The sequence below is a fragment of the Carcharodon carcharias genome, chromosome 5, assembly GCF_017639515.1.
Source record: "Carcharodon carcharias isolate sCarCar2 chromosome 5, sCarCar2.pri, whole genome shotgun sequence".
Taxonomy (NCBI): Eukaryota; Metazoa; Chordata; class Chondrichthyes; order Lamniformes; family Lamnidae; genus Carcharodon; species Carcharodon carcharias.
In genome coordinates, this window is record NC_054471.1 from 120,067,208 (window position 1) to 120,082,846 (window position 15,639).

Consider the following 15,639-nt stretch of genomic DNA (forward strand, 5'->3'; position numbering starts at 1 on the left):
TCTTTTGTGTATACAGGACATACCTGGGCAATTTTCCACATCGCTAGGTAGATGCCAGTGTTATAGCTGTACTTGGCTGGTAACACGGCAAGTTCTGGAGCACAAGTCTTCAGGAGTATTGCCGGAATATTGTGAGTGACAATAGCCTTTCCACCATCACGTGCCTTCAGCCTGTTTCTTGATATCATGTGGAGTGAATCGAATTAGCTAAAGACTGGCATCTGTGATGCTGGAGACCTCCGGAGGAGGCCAAGATGGACCATCCACTCGGCACTTCTGGCTGAAGATTGTAGCAAATGCTTCAGCCTTATCTTTTGCACTGATGTGTTGGGCTCCTCCATCACTGAGGATGAGGATATTTGTGGAGCCTCCTCCTCCAGTGAGTTGTTTGCTTGTCCACCACCACTCGTGACTGGAGTGGCAGGACTACAGAACTTAGCTCTGATCCGTTGGTTGTGGGATCGCTTAGATCTGTGTATCACTTCCTGCTTATGCTGTTTGGCACGCAAGTAGTCCTGTGTTTTAGCTTCATCAGGTTGACACCTCGCTTTTAGGTATGCCCGATGCTGCTCCTGGCATGCCCTCCTGTACTCTTAATTGAACCAGGGTTGATTCCCTGGCTTGATGGTAATGGTAGAGTGAGGGTGGAGTTAATATAATCTGTAACCTACGCCAGGCCATGAGGTTACAGCTTATATTTGAGTACAATTCTGCTGCTGCTGATGGCCCACAGAGCCTCATGGATGCCCAGTCTTGAGTTGCAAGATCTACTCGAAATCTATCCCATTTAGCACAGTGGTAGTGCCACACAACACGATGGAGGGTATGCTCAATGCGAAGGTGGAGCTTCATCTCCACAGTGACTGTGCTTTGAACATTTGCCTTGTTGAATGATTTTCTTGGTTTTCAAGCTTTTCAAAACCATTACATTTTTCCTTAATTGAGCTCTTTGCATTAAATAGTTCAAAATCTAGACTCTTTAATGTCCCTGTATTTTCAACTTTCTCAGCTTTATTTTGATAGTGCAAACTACAGGGGCATGGTCATTTCCACAGTCAGCAACCAGGTAGATCTTTGCTTGTTGAACTGGGTTTTGCAATCTGTTGTTTATTGTCAATTTAATTTCTGGTCATATCACCAGGACTTTTCCAGGCGTATTTCCTTCTTGGATGTTCCTTGAACCAGGTACTTAGAATAACCTGATAATTTGCTGTACATCAATCAATCCACATTTTGCCTCTTTCATTGGGATCACCCAGTCTATGAAGTTCAACGATGTTGCCTTTCCTGATCGAACCTACTTTTTAATTTAATTTACCCATTCCAAAAATCACACATTTGTTTTACATTGGTGTTTGGCTTTAACCAGGTCTTCATAGAAATAATCAATATCCTCTTCTTCACTGTCAGATGTTGGTGTTTAGACTTGGATGATGACAAGATTGAAAAGTTTATCAGTAGTTATTGCACTTCTTAAAAAGCCCAGAGCAACTGAATGTGAACTCCATCACAATAACAGCTTGATGAGTCACATTACTAATAGTACTTATGATAAGGCCAGGAGCCAGATAAAGTCACAAATTTCAGCTCTTCAATGTGGTTTTGTTGAAGATAGAGGAATGAGAAATGCTATCTTTATGGTACGCATGAAAGCCATAGAGATGAAAAAAGAATGCATTCATGTATTTTATTGATTATGGTAAGGCATTTGATAAGGTTAAACATGAAGAACTGATGAGCATGTTAGAATATCTTGAGGTTGATGGCAAAGATCTTACCGTGATAAGAAATCTTTATTGGGAACAAACTGCTGTCATAAAAGTCAAGAATGATCTAAGCGCTTTTGTGAAGATTAAGAGAGGTCAGACGGGGTGTGTTTTCTCCCCATATTTATTCAATTCGTATAGTGAAACTATTCTTAAAGAGATTGCAGACCTTCCTGGATTCTTGGTTGTAGGTTAGAACCTTAAAAAGGTAGTACAGAGTGCTGATAATGCTGTTCTTATTGCCAACTCTGAAGAGAAACTGCAAAAGGTTTTGGATAGAGTAGTAAGTGAAAGCGAGAAGAAAGGGCTGAGCATAAGATATAAGAAAACAAAATGTCTAGTGTCCAAAAAGAAAATCATACCAGAATGGAAGATCACAAAGATTGAAAAGGTCAAACAGGTAGACAAATTTTGCTTTCTAGGAAATATGTTAACATCAGACGGAAAGTGCAAACAAGAAATAAGATGAAAGGTTGGAATGGCCAAAAATTTCAACAAATTAAAAAGATTATGATCAACTCAAAATTAGCCATGAAAACAAATGAGAATCCTGGAATCCTACATCACACAATTTTGACATACGGAAGTGATGTTGGATGATCAGTGAGACAATACAGAGAAGAATTGAGGTTGTAGGGTTGTAATTTTTGAGGCAAATAATGAAGATATTTCGGACAAGTCACACTACCAATGAAGAGGTGCCAGTAAAATCTGAGACCAAAAGAACACTGCTGACCAAGGTCAAGTAGAGAAAGTTGGAATATCTTGGACACATAAAAAGAAATCATGATTTATTAAGCCTGACGCTGGTGGGAAAGATTGATGGTAAAATAGATCGAGGGAGACAAAGAATTATCTTTTTCAAGAACGTCAGAAACTGGATGAATGTTCCAACAAAGATGATCCACGCCCAGAGCAAGATTAACATGGAGGTCCATGGTCACCAACACTCTCTTAGGGCATGGTACCTGAAGGGAGTGAGCAGCTGTGTATATCTGCTCATCCAAGAAATTCTTCATTTTGCTGGTCTGTGCTTTAAACTTTATTAAGCATTTAGAATCTAACAGTTTGCAGCTGAAGAGCAGGAATTAGAATTCCAGCGCATGTGCCTTCCTTAGTCTACAATGATCAATATAATCAAAACAACTGTATTCACTGTCATGTGATAGGCCCCCCTCTATAATGAAGGTAACAGAGAAAAGATCTAGAAACTGATAAAGACATGAGTCAGAGTCACACTAGGAAACATGTAGAATCACATTAAATTCAAGTGTGCAGAGCAACACTATGAAGTGTACTTTATTTCAGATAGCTGTGGATCAGCGGTAGCATTCTCACCCGGGTCAGAAGGTTGTGGGTTCACCTAGGCTGACACTGCAGTGTCGGACTGAGACAGTAAACTGAAGCCCTGCCTGCTCACTCAGGTAAATTAAAAGGTCCATTGGCATGATTTTGAAGAAGACCAAGTAAATTACCCCAATACTCTGGTCAATAATTATCCCTCAATTAACATAACTGACACAAATTATCAAGTCATTGTGGTGCTGCTTTTTGTTGGAGTTTGCTGCATGCAAACTGACTGTCGTGTTTCATATGTTGCAGCAGTGGCTCCACTTCAAAAGTACTTAATTAGCTGTAAAACGCTTTGGGACAACCTGCAGTTATGAAAGGCGCTATGAAAATCAAAACTTCTCTTTTTCTTTTTTTATACTCAGAATAAGCAATAAATAATTGGAGCTTCTTACAAGGCAATGTTTTAATCATGGGAGGTTTTCATCTTCATATAGACTAAACAAATTAAAGCAGATGAGTTTGCAGAGTGCGTTTTTTTATTGATTCAAGCTGTGTGGGCTTCGCTAGCTGGGCCAGCATTTATTGCCCATCCATAGTTGCTCCTGAGAAGGTGGTGGTGAACTGCTTTCTTCTGTAGTCCATGTGGTGTAGGTACACCCACAGTGCTTTTAGGGAGGGAGTTCCAGGAGTTTGATCCAGTGACCGTGAAGGAACGGCAATATATTTCCAAGTCAGGGTGATGAGTGACTTGGAGGGGAACTTCCAGGTGGTGGTGTTCCCATCTATCTGCTGCTCTTGTCCTTCTAGATGGTAGTGGTCGTGGGTTTGGAAGGTGCTTTCTAAGAAGCCGTGGTGAATTCCTGCAATGTATCTTGTAGATATACACACTGCTGCTACTGTGCATCAGTGATGGAGGGAGTGAATGTTTGTGGATGTCGTGCCAATCAAGCGGGTTGCTTTGTTCTGGGCAATGTCAAGCTTCTTCAGTGTTGTGGGAGCTGCACTCATCCAAGCAAGTGGGGAGTATTCCAACACATTCCTGACTTGTGCCTTGTAGATGGTGGGCAGGTTTTTCTGACAGTCTCCTGGGACATTGTGGAGCCAACTAAGGATGAAGCAATTTTATATCTAGCACTGTGTAATGAGGCAACATTAATCAGTAATCACATAGTAAAAGATACTCTGTGAAAAAGAGATCATAATAAAACTGAATTCCATATTAAGCTGAAAGGGACATATGCAAGCCTAAAATTATTGTTTTGAATTTAAACAAAGCTAATTACATAGTTATGAAGGAAAAGCTGGCTAAGGTTGATTGGCTAAATAGAGTAAATGATATGGTGATAAATAAACAGTAGGAAACATTTTAAGACATGATTCAAATTTTTCAACAAAAGTATGTTCCATTAAAAAGCAAAAACTCAGCCAAGAAAGGTCAAGTTGTAACTCACTAGGGAAATTAAGGATAGTACTAGGCTAAAGGAAGAGGCTTCTAATGTTGCAAAGAATAGTAGTAAGCCTGTGGATCGAGAGGGTTTTAGAAATGAACAAAGGGCTACTAAGAAAATAGATAAAAAGGACAAAAGTAGAATATGAAATTAAGCCAACCAGGGTGTTAAAAACAGAAATGAAGGATTTTTACAAGTATATAAAAAGGGCAACAGCTAAATACGGCCCCTTAGGAACAGAAAAAAGAAAAATCATGGGGAATGAGGAAATGGCAGAGAGATTGAACAAATATTTTGTGTTTGTCATTAGAGAAGATGACACAAATTACACCCCAGAAATAGAGGATAACCAAGGGGCTAAGAGTGAGGAACTTAAAGTAATTAATATCAGCAGAGAATGAGTATAAGAAAAGCTAAGGGACAAAAATCCAACAAATCCCAAGGACCCAATGGCCTATGTCCTTGGGTTCTAAAAGAGATAGCTGCCAAGATAGATGATGTACTGGATATGGTTTTCCAAAATTTCCTAGAGTCAATAACAGTCTCAGTGGATCGGAAGTTTTGAAACATAACAACATTTCAAGAAAGCAGTTGGGGGGGGGGGGGGGGGGGGGGGGGGGGGGGTGCTGCAGCAGAGGGGAGAAATGGGGGACCACAGGCCAAATAGCCTGACATCAGTCATTCAAAAATTACTGGAATCTATTATTAAGGAAATCTTAACGATGTGCATAGAAAATCATTGTATGCTTTAACAGAATTAGCATAGTTTTACAAAAGAGAAATCGAGTTTAACAAAGTTATGAGTGTTTTTTGAGGAAGTAACTAGAAGGGTATATAAAAAGGAGACAGTAGGTGTCGTATACTTGATTTCCAAAAGGCATTCGATAGGGTGCCACATAAAAGGCTCTTGGAGCTGGGCTAATATATTAGCATGGACAGAGGATTGGTTTAATGGACAGGAAACAGAGAGTAGAGATAAATGGGGCATTTTCAATTTGGCAATAGAGTGCTGGAGCCTGTTATTTACATTTTATACTAATGGCTTAGACAAAGAGACTGAAAGTAATGTTTCCAAGATTGTTCACAATACAAAGCTAGGTAGAATGTGAGCTCTAAGGTGACACAGAGTCTGCAAAGAGACATAGACAGGTTAACTGAATAGGCAACAAGGTGGCAGATGGAGTATAATGTGATACCGAATACTTTAAATGGCATGAAACAATGTAAATATTAATGCTTAGAGAAACTTGGTGTGCTCATACAAGGAAGAGAGAAAGCTAGCATGTAGGTGCAGTAAACAATTAGGAAGGCAAATTGCATATTGGTGTTATTGGAAGGGGATTGGAGTACAGGAATAAAGTCTTGCTACAACTCCACAGGGCTTTGGTGAAGCAATACCTAGAGTACTATGTGCAGTTTTGTTCTCCAAATCTATGGAAGGATAGACTTATCTTGGAAGTTATATGATGAAGGTTCACTCGACTCTTCTGTGGGATGAGAGGGCTGTCCTATAATGAGACATTGAGTAAATTGGGCCTATATTCTCTGGAGTTTAGAAGCATGAGAGGTGATCTCATTGAAAAATACATGATTCTGAAGGAGCTTGACAGGGTAGATACTGAGAGGTTGTTCCCCCTGGCTGAGAAGTCTAGGACATGGAGGTCAATGTGCCATGTTTCATTCCTGCTAAAGTCAAGTCTTTTAATATGACATATCTAAACAGATGGCTCTTTGACATCCAGATCTTTGATATAGTCAGCATCCTTCTTTGTAGGTTTCCTAGTGATAATTGTTTGGTATTCATGACAATTTTAGTGGCCACAAGGTGCCAAATTTTGATTTCATTAGTTCATCTGGAAATGTTTTCCCTCCTGTTTTGACTGGTTAACTGCCTGGGTCATCGCAGAGTGGAGCCTTTTAAACCTGCAGCCAATGCAAAAACAATTTGGAGACAGAGCAATTCACAGAGGCCACTCTCCCTGGACAGCAGGGAAACAACTTGGCAATGCATAAATGTTCATAAACTAAGTCACCTCCATTTAATCATATGATTATAAAACTCAGATTACAAGGTTTTTAGTGGTCTACTGAATTTTCTATTTAAGAGCCTATCTGCTCTTAAAAGTCTCATCCATGCCTTAATCATCTCCAGACTCATCAATTCCAGTGTTCTCCTGTGAAACCTGCAACCTCCAATCTCCAACAAACAGCTCGTACAAAACTCTGCTGTCATTCCCCATTCCGTATGAAGTCCCATTCACCCATCACCCCTATCCTTGCTGATGTAACTTGGTCTGGATCTCTCATTACCTCAAATTTAAAATTCTCATTCTCGTGCTTAAATCCCTTAAATACCTGGCCCTCTTGATCTTTGTGGTCTTCTCCAGTCCACATTGCTTTTTTCCTGATATTGTCATCTTGTGCACCACCCACCCAGCACCTGATCAGTGGAGACCATGGCTTCAGCCCAGGTCCCGTCCTCTGGATTCTCTCACTAAACCCCCCTTCCTGTTCCTCTCATTTATAGTTTTCCTTAAAGAAAACCTTTCACCACCTCCCCCCCACCCCCCACCCACCCCAATATCTCCAGCAATATGACATCAATTTTGTTTGGAATATGACTCTGACATAGTTTAGGATGTGTTACGGCTTTGAATGTGCTAAATGAATGGAAGTTGGTGTTGTAGACTTAATTGTTTGTGAAAAAGCCTCTGACAGCCCTACAGCTGCCAACCCATCAACTTTGTGAAGCCAGGGGAAAGGTAAGTGAGTAAAGTTAATAGGTAATAGGTAGGATGGGTGGGCTGGGGAAGTATGGGCCAAGGGAGAAGGGGATTTAGGATGGGCTGGGGGGCATAATTCGTTTGGGGGGAGGGGGGGGAGGGGTGCTGTTACTCAGGAGATGGGGAGAACAGTCAGGAGTGAGGCATTAGTTGAGGGGGCATGGGGAGAGTCGGGAGTGTGTGGAGGGTAATTGGGAATGTTGGTCAGGGTGGACAGTCGGGGTTATTCGGGGTGGGTGGGTGGGGTTTGTGGTGGACATTGTCAGGGTGGGGGAACAGCAGCCTGGGGAGGGGAGGGGGGCAGTGGCAGCACAGCTGCCTCGGGGGGGGCAGCAGCCTCAGGAGTTAGTCTTGGGGGGGGCGGGGGGGTGCAATCTGGAGGTGAAGAGGATTGTTGCATGTTGGGAAGGTATTCAGAGGGGGTTAGTCAGAGGCCCAGTGGGGTTTTGGGGGGGGCGTCAGTAGTGTAGTTACCGAGTGATTCCAATCTTTCTAGTGTTTCCTAGGTAACCATGCTGCTATGAGTCGGAACCATCAAAAGTCTCTGATTTCATTCGGAGTATCGGATGGCTCCCAATGCAGGACAATTGCCCATCAGAAGTTTAAACTTCCTGGGCAATTCCCGTACAACACTTGCATGCAGACTTCCGGGGCTCCCCCAGCATATCTTCTGAGGGACTTCCTGGGTACAACCCCTCCGGAGGTTGGAAGTTCTGGGCCATAGTTTCCAAGACAGGAGAGATTAAATGACAGAAGAGTTAGTCTACCAGGGCTAAAGGGAATGGCGATGGGCCAAGAAAATAAAGAAATAAAAGATGTGCCTAGAGCAGGTTTGTTGTTCACTGTAAGCAAAAGTAAGAGAAAAACCGAAACAAGGAAGGAAAAGGAAACAGAATTGAAAGATGAGGAGCTGTTCCCCAAGCCTCTGTGGTATCCGAGTCCATTCCTCAGTCATCCCCAACACTTTGTCCCCTTCCCATCGCGCCTTTCCATGCAATTGCAGGAAATGTAACACCTGCCCTTTACCTCCTCCATCCTCATTGTCCAAGGCACTCCTACCAAGTGAGGCAGCAATTTACATGTATTTCTTTCAGTCTAGGCTACTTCATTCGCTGCTCACAATGTGATTTCCTCTGAACTGTGGAGGCCAAATGAAGATTGGGTGACCCACTTTGCGGAATGCCTCTGTTCATTCTGTAAGCAAGACCTTGAACTTCCGGTGGCCTGTCATTTTAATTTTCCACATTGCTCTCACACTGGCATCACTTCAGCTTACTACACTGTTCCAGTGAAGCTCCACATAAGCTTGAGGAACAGTACCTCACCTTTCAATTAGACACTTCCAGACTCAACACTGAATTCAACAATATCAGACCATAATCTCTATCCCATTTTGGTTACTTTTCTTGCTTGTTTCAGTTTTTCTCTTATTTTGTTTTTAGTCAACAGCATGCCTGCTCCAGACAGGTTTGTTTCTTTGCTTGCCCCATCACCATTCCCTTGGGCCCTGGAAGACTAACTCTTCTGTCATTCAATCTCTCCTGTCTTCCACCAGACCACAGGCCTCCCTTTTGTGCTTATGCCACCCACCCCTCGCTCCTATAACCTATTACATTTTAACGTTTCCCAGTTCAGACGAAAGGTCATCGGCCTGAAATGTCAACTCTGTTTCCCTCTCCACAGATGCTGCCTGACCTGAATATTTCTAGTATTTTCTGTTTTTATAGCCTGTTTGCCAGATCTGCACTGTCCTAAGCAGGTGCTTAGTGTAACTTACACCTCGAGTGTGTTAATTACATGTTCAACCAGGCAACACGGCAGCTGATTCTTTGTGAATTTATCGGCTCACTTTGATGCTTTACAAAAATAAAATTTTGTGAAACATAACAGTCCAGCAAATAAAAATGGGAAAAGAACGGAAATGCAAATCTCACTTATATCTTAAATTTTTTAAACTCCATGGAAACAAAATTTTCAAGTCAAAAATACATGTTAAAAAATAAAATCCAGACTCAAAGAAGCACCTGCCTTAAAATACCACTGCAAAGCAGGACCTTTAAGCAAGTATTCCAGGAAGGGTTTATTGAGAAAGCATTCAATTAAAAAAATAGCAAGTTCTGAATGCATTTATAACACATTTTGACATACATATTCAGAATTGCTTACAGAATCGTCACTGAATAAACATTCTCTCGTGAGCATAATAATATATAACACCTTTGGAAGCAAATTCAAATCAAACACTTACCTGCAATATGTGCCAGTGTTGTCAGGTGTTCATTTTGCACCAGCTGTGCAAACACCACTTCACCTCTAAAATCTGCAATCCCTTGAAATCGCAGGGCCAGCTGTGGTCCTTGTAAGATTTTCTGCACCATCTCCTTGCATTCTTCAACAGCATTCACTGCTCTATCACAAAGAAAATCATGCACTTACATAAACAGAGGAAGGGGTTTGAACTCGTAACACCCTGTTCTACTCATGCAAAAACTCTGACAATGGCCAAGTACCAATTGTTAAAAGTTAAAAAAAACTTCTGCCAGTTACTTAAAATATAGCCTTCATTTGCTACTAAAACCCTAACAAAATATACTGGACAATTATGATAGTGAGCAAACAGCGCTGTCTGAAATAGAAAACAACACCAACGAACAATCTGTACAAAATTCAATACAGCAATGAAAAGGGTAAATAATAACTGTGTTTCCCTTAATAGATCTACAAAGGTAGATGAAGGTGGGATATCAATGTCTTTGTTTCTTTTAACTGTACATCCAACTGTGCATTGTCTATAACTTTCCAAGAGAGGAACACTGCACAAATGGATGCAGAAACTGGAAATAAGGATTGGAAAGTCAAAAATCTGTGATGGAAATAAATAGCTAAGGCACGGAGTTTCCTCTGTTGGCAATAACCTGGAAGTACAACCCGAAAATACACTCGATGTCTTGCCCATTTCAATTCATTCAACCTTTATTCATGTACATTAGACACAGCATGTTTAAGAACCTGTATTCAGAGAAACCTTTCAATTTTTAAGGTGGCTTATTTTTATTTATTTTTTCATGGAATGTGGGCGCTACTGGCAAAGCCAGCATTTGTTACCCATCCCTAATTGCCCTTGAACTGAGTGGCTTGCCATGCTAATTCAGAATGCAGTTAAGAGGCAATCACATTGCTATGGTCTGGAGTCACATGTAGGCCAGACTAGGCAAGGATGGCAGATTTCCTTCCCTAAGATGGATTTTTACAACAATCAGCAATGGTTTCATGGTCAACATCAGATTTTTATTGAATTCAAATTTCACCATGTTGGTGGGATTCGAACTGGGTCCCCAGGGCATTACCTTGGGTCTCTGGAATACTAGTCTAATGACAATACCACTATGCCACCGCCTCCGCCTAATCAAATAGAATGTAAAGCAAAGGCCACAAAAAGAAATGGCAACTAAACCAGCGAGATGAGAAGCAAAACATAGTAGCAGCAATTTAGTTATGTAATTGACGTTTTAAGCTCCATTCAGTCTGCTCTCGATCTTTCACCAACTTAGGAATGGGCAAAAGGTTTTAATGACTTATCTTTTTCCAAGAGTACGATAATCAGTCAAGCAATTTGTCCAGGAAAAGTGTGCAGCTTGGACACGCAAGAAAATAACTTAATAAGTGGAAAAATACAGTACTGAATGGCCATGTTATATGGCTCAGAGTCATTACGGCACAGGAGGGAGCCATTTGGCTCAATTCAATTTACTGCTATAAATGTAACACAACTGAATTTTATTGCCCAGTTCAGCATACATTACAATGAGATCTTCTAAGAAATTACTCACTTGTTCACCTCCATTTCATTTGCAAGGTACATCACAAGAATAGTGACATGAAGGCAGGGAACTGGTATCATGGCCTTGGAGAGTCTTTCGTCCGTTTGGACCACAATGTCCTGCACAGCCTTGATGCCATCTACAATCTTAAGTAATCACAGAATTTGTTTCTGAAAACATTAATCTAGTAAAATAAATGTATAGCAGCGTACAATAGAAATAAACTACAGATAACAATAAATGACCTGCTGAGAAACTTTAATTTTGATTCAAGTTCCATTAGCAGTCACATGCAATAACATGTAAGTGAATGATTGCGGAGGAAAACAATTATGAGGAAGTTCAAATCAGGGCAAGGAGAAAAGATTTTTTCCCCTAATCAGTGTCATAGAACACCTTGATAAAAACAAAAAACTGCGGATGCTGGAAATCCAAAACAAAAACAGAATTACCTGGAAAAACTCAACAGGTCTGGCAGCATCGGCGGAGAAGAAAAGAGTTGACGTTTTGAGTCCTCATGACCCTTCAACAGAACTGGGTGATTCCAAGGAGAGGGGTGAAATATAAACTGGTTTAAGGTGGGGGGGGTGTTGGGTGGGGGGAGAGAAGTGGATGGAGGTGGTGTGGTTGTAGGGACAAGCAAGCAGTGATAGGAGCAGATAATCAAAAGATGTCACAGACAAAAGAACACAGAGGTGTTGAAGTTGGTGATATTATCTAAATGAATGTGCTAATTAAGAATGGATGATAGTGCACAAAAGGTACAGCTCTAGTGGGGGTGGGGGGGCATAAAAGCTTTAAAAATAATGGAAATAGGTGGGAAAAGAAAAATCTATATAAATTATTGGAAGAAACAAAAGGAAGGGGGAAGAAACAGAAAGAGGGTGGGGATGGAGGAAGGAGTTCAAGATCTAAAGTTATTGAATTCAATATTCAGTCCGGAAGGCTATAAAAGTGCCTAGTCGGAAGATGAGGTGCTGTTTCTCCAGTTTGCGTTGGGCTTCACTGGAACAATGCAGCAAGCCAAGGACAGACTTGTGGGCAAGAGAGCAGGGTGGAGTGTTAAAATGGCAAGCGACAGGGAGGTTTGGGTCATTCTTGTGGACAGACAGCAGGTGTTCTGCAAAGCGGTCGCCCAGTTTACGTTTGGTCTCTCCAATGTAGAGGAGACTGTATTGGGAGCAACGAATGCAGTAGACTAAGTTGGAGGAAATGCAAGTGAAATGCTGCTTCACTTGAAAGGAGTGTTTGGGCCTTTGGACGGTGAGGAGAGAGGAAGTGAAGGGGCAGGTGTTGCATCTTTTGCGTGGGCATTGGGAGGTGCCTACATTAGAGAGATCAAACGTAAACTGCACGACCGCTTTGCAGAACACCTGCGGTCTGTCCACAAGAATGACCCAAAACTCCCTGTCGCTTGCCATTTTAACACTCCACCCTGCTCTCTTGCCCACGTCTGTCCTTGGCTTGCTGCATTGTTCCAGTGAAGCCCAACGCAAACTGGAGGAACAGCACCTCATCTTCTGACTAGGCACTTTACAGCCTTCCGGACTGAATATTGAATTCAACAACTTTAGATCTTGAACTCCTTCCTCCATCCCCACCCCCTTTCTGTTTCTTCCCCCTTCCTTTTGTTTATTCTAATAATTTATATAGATTTTTCTTTTCCCACCTATTTCCATTATTTTTAAATCTTTTATGCCCCTCCACCCCCACTAGAGCTGTACCTTGAGAGCCCTACCATCCATTCTTAATTAGCACATTCGTTTAGATAATATCACCAACTTCAACACCTGTGTTCTTTTGTCTGTGACATCTTTTGATTATCTGCTCCTATCACTGCTTGCTTGTCCCTACAACCACACCACCCCTCTCCACTTCTCTCCCCCCACCCACCCCCTCACCTTAAATCAGCTTATATTTCACCCCTCTCCTTGGATTCACCCAGTTCTGTTGAAGGGTCATGAGGACTCGAAACGTCAACTCTTTTCTTCTCCGCCGATGCTGCCAGACCTGCTGAGTTTTTCTATAGAACATCTTAGCTGCTTCAGAAACTAAAGCAATTGGCAATATGGAACTAACACAAAAGCTTTCACCTTATACAATGTTTTGACCTTAAGTGAGTAATTGCTCCTTCACCGGCGCACATCAGGCAATTTTTTTCCAAACATTTTGGGTCATCAATTTAGACAGAACATCTCCTTTCGCTCTTCTTGAAATTACACATTTTGATATACTCTCTTTCCCACTCCAAAACAAAGTAAAGAGCCCATTTTTTTAATGTGAAGATGCTGCAATATGCTGAAAGCTGGGGGGTGGGGGGGGGGGGGGGGCTGCTGGGGGAAAATGTTTTTTTTCAACCTTTGTAATACAAAAATATAATGTTTTGCAGGGCAAGCATTATTTGACCAGGACAAAAGTTGTTTTGCTATGTACACGAATTTGCCTACAGAGGGAGCTAGCTAACAATTACTCACTGTATGCTCAGCTGGAGACTGAATAACCATTAAAAGCATCATTAATGATCTTGTTTTTCAGTTGGAATGAATGTAACGGAACTTGTGACTAGTGTTCACAGAATGTACAAGCTCAGTGAATTTATTGGTTTAATTATTACTCTTTTTTAAGAAGCCAGTCAATAGTTATATAAACATTATATGCAGCTCCACAAAATAATCTCACAATAAGAGCAGATGTGCAACCAAATAGGATAAGTGAATCTATGCATTTTCCAATTGAGAATATTACTAAATTATCACATAACACAATTAAAATGCTAGGCTAGACTATGGGTTCCAAGAAGGTCAGTGTCATTTGGCCTGAGCTTCACAATTGGTTAGAGAGGCAACATTCCAGAGTTTAACAAGCATTTGTTCTTAATATTTCAAAGCATTACACAGATTATTACAGAATGCTGTGGAACTGAATCAGATGCAGCAAAAGTCTTCAAAATAACTCAAGTAGTTAGCCATCTCAGGCCATTATCTTTAGTCCCTGTCAATGGTCCCTCTAATTTTTTCTATCCACATGCAGAATGTATTTGGTTATGTGCACCAATATCAAGGCAATGTGTGGCTGTACACCACCATTACAAACAAAAAAACCTCAGTATAATATACAGTTTTAACAAGTTATCAAAGGTATGAAAGAATCCCCCTGCCATTGGCACGGTAACATGCTAGTCCAAATTACTAGATTTACCAAATTCAATTTTAAATTTACCATGGGAGCATTTAGACTCACAACCCCTAGGTTAAGTTCAGTACCGTAACTACTACACTACTATTACATGAGAGAAGTATTTGTTAATTTTTATATTGTAGCTCATATTTTAGTCACTTGACAGAAGAAAGGTTGAATTGGTAGCGATGGGTCAAGACAAGACAACGATCTTTTGTTTCAATTTGACGAGCTCAAAGTAGAAAGTGCTAAGGAGGTTTGCCTTTTAAATTGATAGAAAATGTGGAAAATGCAACTTTTATTTTTTGTATTGAATGTTTTCTTTATGTAAAATGTTATGAATAGTGAGGAAAATAGCTCAGTGAATTTGGAGATAGGTTGGTTCTTGCGAACTGGAGGGGAAAGGTCAGAGAGACACATTATCCCTGTAATTTAAGTGAATATTCAAGGGGGAAGCTACATCTTGGAAGATGAGGAAGAGAACATTGTGGTGAAGAGATAATGGAATCCCAAAAGGAAAAATGGCTGTTGAGGTAGTTTTTAGGGAAGTACTGACATTTATTCCACCCCTAATTTTTGAGATCAAAAATCTACGAATTGTGAAGTAATAAACCAGTTCACCATTTTTAAAGTAAAGTCTCTCACAAAGCATAAAACAGTGAATTGGGAGAGGTAGTGTTTGGAAGTATACAGGGTTTAGGACTAGGAATCGGAGTCTCTCAACAAACTCCCTAGAAATGCCCTTACGTTTCTAATATGTTGAATGTTTTTGGGATCAATCTTCCTTTAACAATTCGACAAAACCAACTGCAGCAGAATTACTTGATCAGTGGTATTAACTAGCCCAAAAATCCTTTTGCTAATTCTGAATAAATTAACTATACATAATAACGAAATAATTACAACTTATTCCTACTCGCCACTTCCTCCACTAGCTTGCTCTCTCTCTCTGCCCACCGCTTCCCTCCTCAACCTTCTCGCTTGCCAGCTCCTTCCCCAACCCTCCAGCTCACTGCTCCCCACCCACTCGTCGCCTTCCTCTTTGAACCTCCCACTCGCCGCTTCCCTCCCCGACCCTCCCATTTACCACAACCCTCCCATTTGATGCTGCTCTCCCACTTGTCATCTCCCTTCCTTAACCGTCTGCTCCCCACCTCTCCCACTTGCTGTCTCTCCTGCTCAATGTCTCCCTTCCATTCACAAGTTCACTCTCCCAAACCCCTGGTGAAGGCTCTGGAGAGGGGCAGCAAGAGGGAGGAAGCAAGCGAGGTAGGAAAAAGCGAGAGAATAGGAGGAGCTGTGAGCGGGAGGATCGGGAGGTGAGAAAGTGGGGAGCGGGAGGGTCGGGGAG

General features: G+C 41.4%; 1 protein-coding gene across 1 annotated transcript in view; it reads right to left on the reverse strand.

Annotated features, from left to right (window-relative positions):
* Positions 1-15,639, reverse strand: part of LOC121278068 (A-kinase anchor protein 7-like) — a 184,503-nt gene that overhangs the window by 138,997 nt on the left and 29,867 nt on the right. The window contains exons 5-6 of the mRNA XM_041188122.1: positions 11,121-11,257; positions 9,539-9,699 (exon numbers count right to left, since the gene is read on the reverse strand). Coding sequence (XP_041044056.1) covers positions 9,539-9,699; positions 11,121-11,257 — 298 coding nt within the window. The remainder of the gene's footprint in view (positions 1-9,538; positions 9,700-11,120; positions 11,258-15,639) is intronic.